The sequence below is a fragment of the Cyprinodon variegatus genome, unplaced genomic scaffold, assembly GCF_000732505.1.
Source record: "Cyprinodon variegatus isolate N-32 unplaced genomic scaffold, C_variegatus-1.0 Scaffold191, whole genome shotgun sequence".
NCBI lineage: Eukaryota > Metazoa > Chordata > Actinopteri > Cyprinodontiformes > Cyprinodontidae > Cyprinodon > Cyprinodon variegatus.
In genome coordinates this window covers 478,594-487,626 of record NW_015150644.1, presented here as the reverse complement: position 1 = coordinate 487,626, position 9,033 = coordinate 478,594, and the positions used below count along the sequence as shown (strand labels likewise).

General features: G+C 43.0%; 1 protein-coding gene across 10 annotated transcripts in view; it reads right to left on the bottom strand.

The window, feature by feature from the left end:
- The window catches only part of rbfox3 (RNA binding protein, fox-1 homolog (C. elegans) 3), a 548,753-nt gene that overhangs the window by 151,035 nt on the left and 388,685 nt on the right, over positions 1-9,033 (bottom strand). The window contains exon 1 of one of the 10 annotated variants that reach the window (XM_015379415.1): positions 5,587-5,999. The exons of 8 other annotated variants lie outside the window; for them this stretch is intronic. In XM_015379415.1, the coding sequence (XP_015234901.1) occupies positions 5,587-5,712 (126 nt within the window). In that variant the 5' untranslated portion in view covers positions 5,713-5,999. Of the gene's footprint in view, positions 1-5,586; positions 6,000-9,033 lie in introns of those variants that run through there. One more of the 10 variants, XM_015379421.1, reaches the window with a different exon arrangement.

Genomic DNA, 9,033 nt, shown 5'->3' with positions numbered 1-9,033 from the left:
AATTTCCTTAAATTAAGTGTATTTACTCTTAATTTGAGTAGGTAAATGAGATGATTTGCCAATGGAATGAGTATTTTGACACTTAAAATAAGATAATTAGATAAAAATGCACTTGAAATGAGACAATGCAATTGTATTTTCTTATTTTAAGTGTAAATAGTCTTGTTCCATTGGCAAAATGTCTCTTTTATCTCCTCAATCCAAGAACAAATGCACTTATTTTAAGAAAAAAATGACATCTTGATTCAGATTTTTACCAGTGTGTGAATCTTTTCTTCACAGTAGAAGAAATGTAATGGGACAATACCCGACAAGTGTATCAAGAAAATCAGAAATTAATGCAATAAACCGTTTTTTTTTTTTTTATTATTTATTTGTTTATTTGAAGTATGTTTCATGAATCATGTCCCACACTACAACATTTAAGCTAAGGCTAATTCTCAATGCCTGTCCCCAGTTAGGCTTTTACACAAACACAGCGAATATACACAAGGCACACACTGAAAAAAACGATGTAAAAATAAGTAAAAATGTCTTAAATTAAGTGTATTTACCTGTAATTTGAGTAGGTAAATGAGATAGTTTGCCAATGGAATAAGCATTTTTACTCTTAAAGTAAGATAATTAGATAAAATACACTTGAAATAAGACAATGTTGTTGTGTTTCCTTATTTTAAGTGTAAATTGTCTTGTTCTATTGGCAAAATGTCTATTTTACCTCCTTAATCGAAGAACAAATGCATTTTATTTAGGAAAAGATGACTTGTCTAGATTTCGGTTTTTTTCCAGTGCAACAGAACAAATGAGATCGTCTCAGTTAGATTATTAACGTTCACATGTCTGACCTCTCAATAAAAAGTCTTTAAGTTTATGTTTAAAAAAGACCCAGCTTGACTTTCCCTTCAGTTCTGCAGGTAATGTATCCCATGTTGATTCTATAAAGTCCATCCGTTTCTGAAAATGGGCAACTTAACAGTAACAGTCAAAATGGTCCTTCCCAGTAAAACGGCGGCCGAATGGCGGCCCACTTCCCTCCGACTCCCAGCAAAATCCCCTCCAACTTCCAGCCACTGGAGTGACCCCCCCTTTGCATGCTTTTTTACTGTGACTCCATCCTTTCTCCGAATTATATGGTCTGACCAGGAGATGACGCTTCTTTTTAGCTCTCATGTCCACAACTCATGACAAAAAGAATATTTTAGTACAAACATTGATGTTTTTAAAAGGAATTGTAGGGGACCAGCCAAAGGCCCGACAAGGAAAGTGAGGATATTTTAAATGGCTACTACTGCCACACGTTAATGTCTTTTCTTCAGTTTAAGTCGTAATGTTTTCTCACAAAGCCACCAAGAGGATTATTTAATATCTCTTGTAGTGAAGCACCTGACAAAATTACCTGCTTTGGCCACAGAACCTTAACCTGACTCCGCATATCCATCTGGAAACCTTCCGTTGAAGTAATTTTGGAAAGGGGTGAAAATACTGGTTAGCTGATTGGCCTATTTTGGTGATAGACGGGCCAAATAAACCAATCAGATCAACGAAGCATATGACGTACTAACAGAGCGACGACGAAGAGGAGCCAATTGATAGATCAAACTCTTGCCGAAACCAGTCGGGAGAAGAGCAAAAACATCTTTTCCTCTGAGAAAAGCCTCCAGAGCAGTGTTTTGCTCTTCTTTCAGTGAAGAAATTCTGATAAAACTTGCTCGATAGCCACGCTAACGCTAGTTTCATCGGCTGAAGCCGCCATGTTCTTTAGACTGAACTGTCGCGCTTCTCGTTGCGTCACACCTCAACCCGCCTCAAAGCCAACGCTGATTGGACGTTCGTTTGGTGAACGGCTCCAAATTTTCTTCAACGGAGAGTCTCCAGACTGATCTGCGAGTGAAACCTTGAAAGCTCGCGAGATCAGGATGGTCTCACAAGGCTAACAGAACCTGCGGCCCGGTCAACTTTAGCAATTTGCTGTTGCCAACTATTTCACGCAAAAGATTTCATAGCTGTTTTACAAATTCCAAAAAAATCTAATTAAAAACAATCCATTGGATTTTATTTTAAAGTTTAAAGACGTTTCTCTTCCCATCCAGGAAGCTTTTTCAATTCAAAATGTCAGGAACAGCGTTGAGTTGGAGGTTTTATACAACATTCAATGCTTTTTTACAGATACCCTGCAGCCGGTCAGAATCTAGTGTTCATCAACATAATTCATACTATTGTTAAGAAGTTGAGGGCTTATTTCTTGAGGACCCACAAGAGTCCATGTTTGACCCGAAACACACCAGGCTTCCTCAGTTAGAGAGAGCTTCTCCAGTTATTGCTATCAATAGTACAGCTTGGTCCACAGTAATTATCCCCCTGGAAGGAACCAGCTCTACTGTGTTTGAGTCAAGTTGCACCTCAGGAGGCCTCCGACCTGGAGCCCTCGATATCCGAGGTCCCTGTGAACGGTGTTGCTTTGACGCCGGTACAGAAAGGTGAAAAATGTCGCTAGCGTTCCCGTCTCTACCTAATAACCGGATCCATCCGTGTGTGTAAGAGAGAGGAGTGCAGTCGCAGGAGAGAGATCAGCATGTGTAGAAAGATTAGGAGGCGGTGGATGCTGGGGGGGAAACCAGAGAGTCGGGGCCATTCCTCCCAGGATCCACCGACACGAAGGAATCGCCCCCGTCTCAGTGACCTAACCACTTAGAATGACACCGAAGCCGCACAAGATTGGAAAGGAGGTGGTGGGGGGGTGGATGAGGGGAATTCAAAACAGCCAGACAGTAAAAAAAAAAAAAAAAAGAAATCAATGGATGCAAGAATAACAATAGACATCTTCAGAGTGGAATGCCACGATAGAAAATCCAATTACGAATCAAAGGAAAGCAATTTTAGAAAAACGTAAGATCTGGAGATAAGTCTGAGGGGAAAGACGACGAGAGAGAGAGAAAAAGATGTGGAACTGAGACAATAACAAGACTTAAGTAACACCATGCTTCCCACCCATCAGCATCGTCTTAGATAATAGAGTTACATTTACGAGCCGTGCCATATGCCCACCCAGCGCCTGGTAAATAGAAAATCCATGCGATGCCATGTTTTTATGACTCGGAAAGACAGCTACTAACTAGCAGGAGCAAACCTGAGTTACCCCGTCAGCTTCGGCGCATAGCATAAATAAATTTATACTCTAATACAGGCCTACAGTGAGCATCCAGCCCCATAAAAGCCTCAGCGCACTGTAATTCATAACTCCCTCAATATCCAGCACCATAATTCATACATGGAGCCTCCACAATCCAAACCGAGGGTTGAAGAAGAGTGACATCATCCTGCGGAGGGATGAGGCCAGGCTCCCAGCGTGGCGTTGAAACCGAGCGGCCCTGCTGTTATGATCAGGAGCCCACGGTCCTCCGAACCACTCGTCGCATTTTAAAAACCAGTACTTAAACCATTTCGCAGCCGACTACAGAAAACACCGAAACGCTGCTGCTCGCAAATAAAGGGAAGGAATGCTTTTTGCTAATCTTTTATGTAATAAACTGCCGTCTTACTGCGATATCATGCAGTGCCATGTTCACACATAATAAGCAAAGCTGTTCAGAGCCCAACTTAATACGGTATCCTATTTGAAATGCAAACAAACTGTGAGGCAGAGGCTATCACCTCAATCTATCCCCCCTTCTGTTCACTGGCTGTCATCTTACATGAGCCGATGCTGCAGTTCTGCACTGTGGTGAGGGGAGGAAGCGGAGGAGGAGTGTGGGGGGGGACACAGGCAGCATGATGGGTGATGCAGGAGGAAAAGGAATAGAGGAGGAGGAGGCAGCAGGGAGGGAGGGAGGGAGACGGGACGCTGGCCACAGTGTGATTCAGAGGGTTGTTTCCCCCTCTCAGCGCTGCAGGGCGAGGATTTACCGGAAAGAAGAAGAAGAAAAAAAAAAGATCCAGGAGAAGCAAAAGAACAAAAGCTGCTGAGACATGAAAGGAGGGCTGAAACAGAGAGGGATGTTTCATGAAAATAGCACGCAGGAAGTTTCAATTTTCAGCTGTCTTGGTCTTTTAAAGGACTGGACAGAGACACACAAACAAACACACTCACACACTCACTGGGGGCTTCCTGAGGATTTGGGTTGTTACAGGGATGAAGTGGAAGCTAAATCCACCACAACTCTCAGTTTATTGCCTTTTTTTTACAGGTAGGAAGAGGCTGAGAGAGCTTTTCACACAAATATCTATCACATAAAAGAAAGTGTCATAATACGAACACCATCGCTATGTTGGGAGAAACCTGGAAGGTTTTCAGACGCGGGGACACTTTCGTTCCCTCTGACAACTAACGAGCTCTGAAGCATCGTTTCATTAAGGGACTACAAAACTGTTGAGATGGTTTTGGCTCGTTTACAGTTGGTGGCACCTGGTCCAACCCACATCTCTGCCTTGGCCGGTGGGGTGTGCCCGCTTTGGACAGATGGGTGGGAGGGCGTCAAGGCCATTAAGAGAGGGGGTTGGATGGTTCAAAACGAGGGAAGCAGGAGTTCAATCGGGAGCAGCTTCATAGTTATTTCCCCCCCTCAATCACTGCGGCTACACACTGTTTACTGCGACACATGCGCCTGGCAGTAAAACCGGAATTGGACGCTCGACCCCCATCCAGCAGCACACCCATCATCTCGGCACTAACGGCACTCCCGGTCCCCAACTCGCCAAATTAAAACCTGTGAATAATTCAGCAGGCGCAAGGATCCTGAGGAGTCACCTTGTTGGTTTTTTTTTTCCACCTGCCTTTCGAAAAAATAAAAATAAAAAAACGCAGCCTTTGGATTTCATAAAACAAATCATTTCCTAAGGTGGAAGAAAATAACGACAACTATACAATGTTGTTTGCAGATTGGATATAATCGTTCTAACAGCTTTCATGTGTGGATCACAACTCTGTGGGCCTTAAGATTCAGCTTCGATTTAAAAAATTAAATCCAAACTTCATATTGAATTACCACAAAACACAAACATTTAAACATAAAACTGAGAATGCATCAGAAAAATCAAATCTGCAGTCACCACGCCGACAGAAGCATGGGACGCTTTGGTTACTTTCTTTTTCATACGCCGCTGGAGGAAAAAGTTGCCAGCCGTTTGCATATAAAAGCAAAGAAATGTTTCACACAGCAAAGTGTAAAAAAAGTGAAGGCAGACGGATTACAGCAGAATGACCGTTTCCCGGCACAATGAGTCATGAAATGAGGGATGTACACAAACGCAGCGTGACTCCACGTCACAGTAATTGACCGCTTTAATTTTGCTCCAAAAACGAGGGCAGCGTAGAAAGCGGGAGAGCGCCGTGCTTCAGAGGGTTAAATTAAACCTTCTCAACCAATCGGGCTCCCCTCCTTTTCTTCCTTCCACAAAAGGTAGGGTGAGGGGTCAAGGGTTAGACGGGAGGGAGGCGGGGTGGGGGGAAGTAGAAGCACTCTGGGTAACACAACACAAAGCGAGAGCGATGCTATCACGTGCTGCAGAGGAAGCGCACGGAGGAATGAAAGGGGATGGATGGAGACGGAGAGGAGCGACGACACCAAAGCGAGCATCTTTTATCCTTACCTCGGGCAGGTAGAGGAACGCGGGGGGACACTGGAGCGAGTGAGGCAGCATCCCGGAGCTGGAGAGCAGCAGACAGCCGGAGTTGGCCATGGAGCTCAGCGTGGGGTGGCGGGACGCTTTGCGCATTTAGCAGGGAGATCCTTTCGCTCTACGCTCTCTCTTTCCTCTGGCTCCTGCTCTCTCTCTCACTGTCACTCTCTCCTCGGATCACTTGCCTTTTAAATTTCTCTCTCTTTTTTTTTTTTTCTTCCCCGCTGGCTTTTGTGTCTCTACTGAAGATGCGGCATGGAGGCGAGCGGCGCGCAGACAATGTGCATGTTCCACCTTTATCGCTACTGCTGCTGCTGCTCTCTCCCTGCCTCTCTTTCTCACTATCCCTGCTGCCGCGACTCTGTTTACTTTGTGTGCGATAAAAGCCAACATAAGCATTCAGACACTGAAGGGGAGGTTCTGTGCAAGGAAGAGGAGGAGGGGTTGGAGAGATGACTAGGGGTTGGGTAGGTTAGGGTGGGGGTATAAAAGAGGTGGTGGAAACATGAAGATTGGAAGGAGGGGGGGGGGAGGCTGATGAAGTCCCCAATGGGTTCATACATTCATACATCAAACGGCCCGGGCTGAATAGCAAAAGGGATGTGAACAACATTACAACAGCTGATCCTGGGCATTAGCACCTTATGGGGACCCTGCATGCTGCCTTTTAATAGCCCCCCTCCCGAACGCCTCGCACTCCTCACCCTGTGCACTCAAGGACATGCATGCATAGCTGATGTATTGGTGAAGCACGAAAAGATGCACTAAAACACAAAGTGGAATGTCATCAGGGTCTAGCTGTGGCAATCTCTCTTCATCCACCGGGCCGGAAACACTTAACCAGCTCAGTCTGAACTCTGCGGCCGGGCCAACCGTACGAGCAGAGCTACTTTTAATGGAGCCCGCTATACGAAACGGCTTTAAAGGAGGTAAAGTAGAAAACGTCGTTGTTACGTCAAGCCTTTCAGATTGGGACCAATTTTGGGAGCGAAGGATGTCCTGAAACTAACCCAGCTGGTTTCATAACCTGCATGTCTCCGTCTGCAGGAACAAGAGTGTCGCCTCTACCCAGCCTGCCTTCCTGATGCAATTCAGTCAAGTAATGTTTAATTCATTAATGCACAAAAAAATTTAAATTAAAAATACCAAAAGAAAAACTGATTTTATCCTTGTGGGTTTCAGGAATTCGCCCAAACTTTAGATCCTAGAACCAGCAGGAAGAGGGAAGCAGATTCTCATAAAAACTCCTGTCTGTTTGAGGATGTCGTATCTTTAGCCTCTGAATTGTTCTCTTTCCTGTCAGTTATCCTGGTCTTTGTAGGCAGCATTAAAAGGTGATGATGATGTGTGAGTTTATTACACCTTAATATCAGCTGCATGTTGCAATTCATGTTTTCCACAATAATTTATCTAATTAAGACAGTTCCTCTGTCCGGATATGAAGTTATAATCATTATTCTGGATGTGGCAGATATTTGGGAATAGAATGAGAGCGGCGTCCTTCAGCTAAGAACAAAGTGTAATATTTTGATAAGGCTGGAGCCATGGATGTCTAATTATCTGCTTATAATTATGTGGCAAACTGGAGATGTATAAAATTCCTCTTTAACTGTTAATCGTGGTCATTTCCTAAGAAGTTAGCCCGGTTGGTAAGCAGCTGCCTTCTGTAACTCCAAGCAACTTCTCTGATCTGAGTAAGATTACAATTTCTATCAGAATCTGTTGTCATGTCTCCTGGTTATTTAATACAAATAATTTATGATGTGTTATTTAAAGAGTTTTTCCTGAATTATCTCTTTTCAGGAAAACAATCCTGTGAGAGAAAGCTTTGAGGTGAGAGCCTATCTTTGACAAAGGAAAAGTCGGGTCATATTAAAAATTCAAACTTCATAAAGTACTTTAAATCTGAAATTATTCCATCCTGTTGAATAAATGATCAGTGTTTTTAATTCAGAGTAATTTTCATGTGAATGTGCTTTACTGGAGGCATCCATGTTTGTCAAAGAACACTACTGCCCCCTACTGGTTTGTGACGTCACGGTGCGGTATCGGCTGTTGATCAAGTCCCAGTGCTGTATCTGGTGTTTGTCACAACGCGCTATTATCCAAGTCATCTTGAAAACATTCTTCTTCCAAATGTTGGCTACATATTACGGGTTTTTTCTCTGGCCAGAAGTTCGATGGCAAATCCTCCCTCTTCAAGTTGGCGATCCAACGACCAACCCGTCCGTGGAGGATCAGGAATCAGAAAGGTGGAATAACTCTTTTTTTTTTCACTTTTACCCGATGTATTCCAGCATCCAGCTGCCATGCACGTGGGCATTGTCAGTTTCACTATAGCTCTGGTGAATTTCAATGGTGAAGTCCTCTGGAAATCTTCAATAATTGTTGTTGATTGCAGATGTGTCTAGTAGTTCCCATTGATTTAGCTTGGAAAGCGGGGAGAATGGCGACTTTTCCTTTAAATAATAAAAAATCAATTTAAGACCTAAAAAATTCAAAATCATTTTTAAATCTAATTCAAAATATAAAAAATTTTGAGGCTTTAAAAAGACAAAGTATGACTTGTAAGGTTTTGAAATGTGAATTCTCTGAGCGAAGCTCTTCGGTTCCCCCTGTTGGCCTAGAAAACCCAGGCAGCAGCCGCTAAGTTTGTTTACTCCTTAGGCCTGCTCTTCTAAAACCTTTGTTTCTCCTAAAATCCTCTTTTGACATCATCTCCCATCTGAACCCACAGCAAGAATGTCGCTAGGCTTACCGCACCGTGACGTCACTGCCGGAAGATGGCAGGATTGAGGTGTTACCTGGGCAAAAATGGCCACTCCCGGACTCAGAGATCACAACGAAAATTATTGTTTCTATTTATTTTTTACAGACTAACGCTAAATTAATTAAATCATCAAGAACGTGTATTACTTTTAGGTATAAATAATGATCCATTGATCATTCATTGCGCCAGAAGAATGGCTCCACAGAGCGGATCATTGTCTTTGACTCAACCTAAACCTGCCTCTGTGCTCTGAACATCTGTCAGGATAATTTCTGGAGAAATGCTGCATTTGTAGCATTTTGATTCACAGCTTTTATCCTCAGTTTCCTTTTGTCTTTACCTGGACTTTCTACACTGCAGTGATAATGGCGTGCCCCCCCCAACCCTCACTGCAAAAAAATGAAATCTAAATAAGTCATTTCTTCTTATAATAAGTGCATTTTTTCTTTAATTACCGTAAGTATTTAAGTGAGACACTTTGCCAATGGAACAAGACAATTTACACTTAAAATAAGAAAAAACAATTGCATTGTTTTATTTCAAGTGCATTTTATCTAAATACCTTATTTTAAGAGTAAAAATACTAATTCCATTGGCAGATCATCTTATTTACCTGCTCAAATTAAGGGTAAATAGCCTTAATTTAA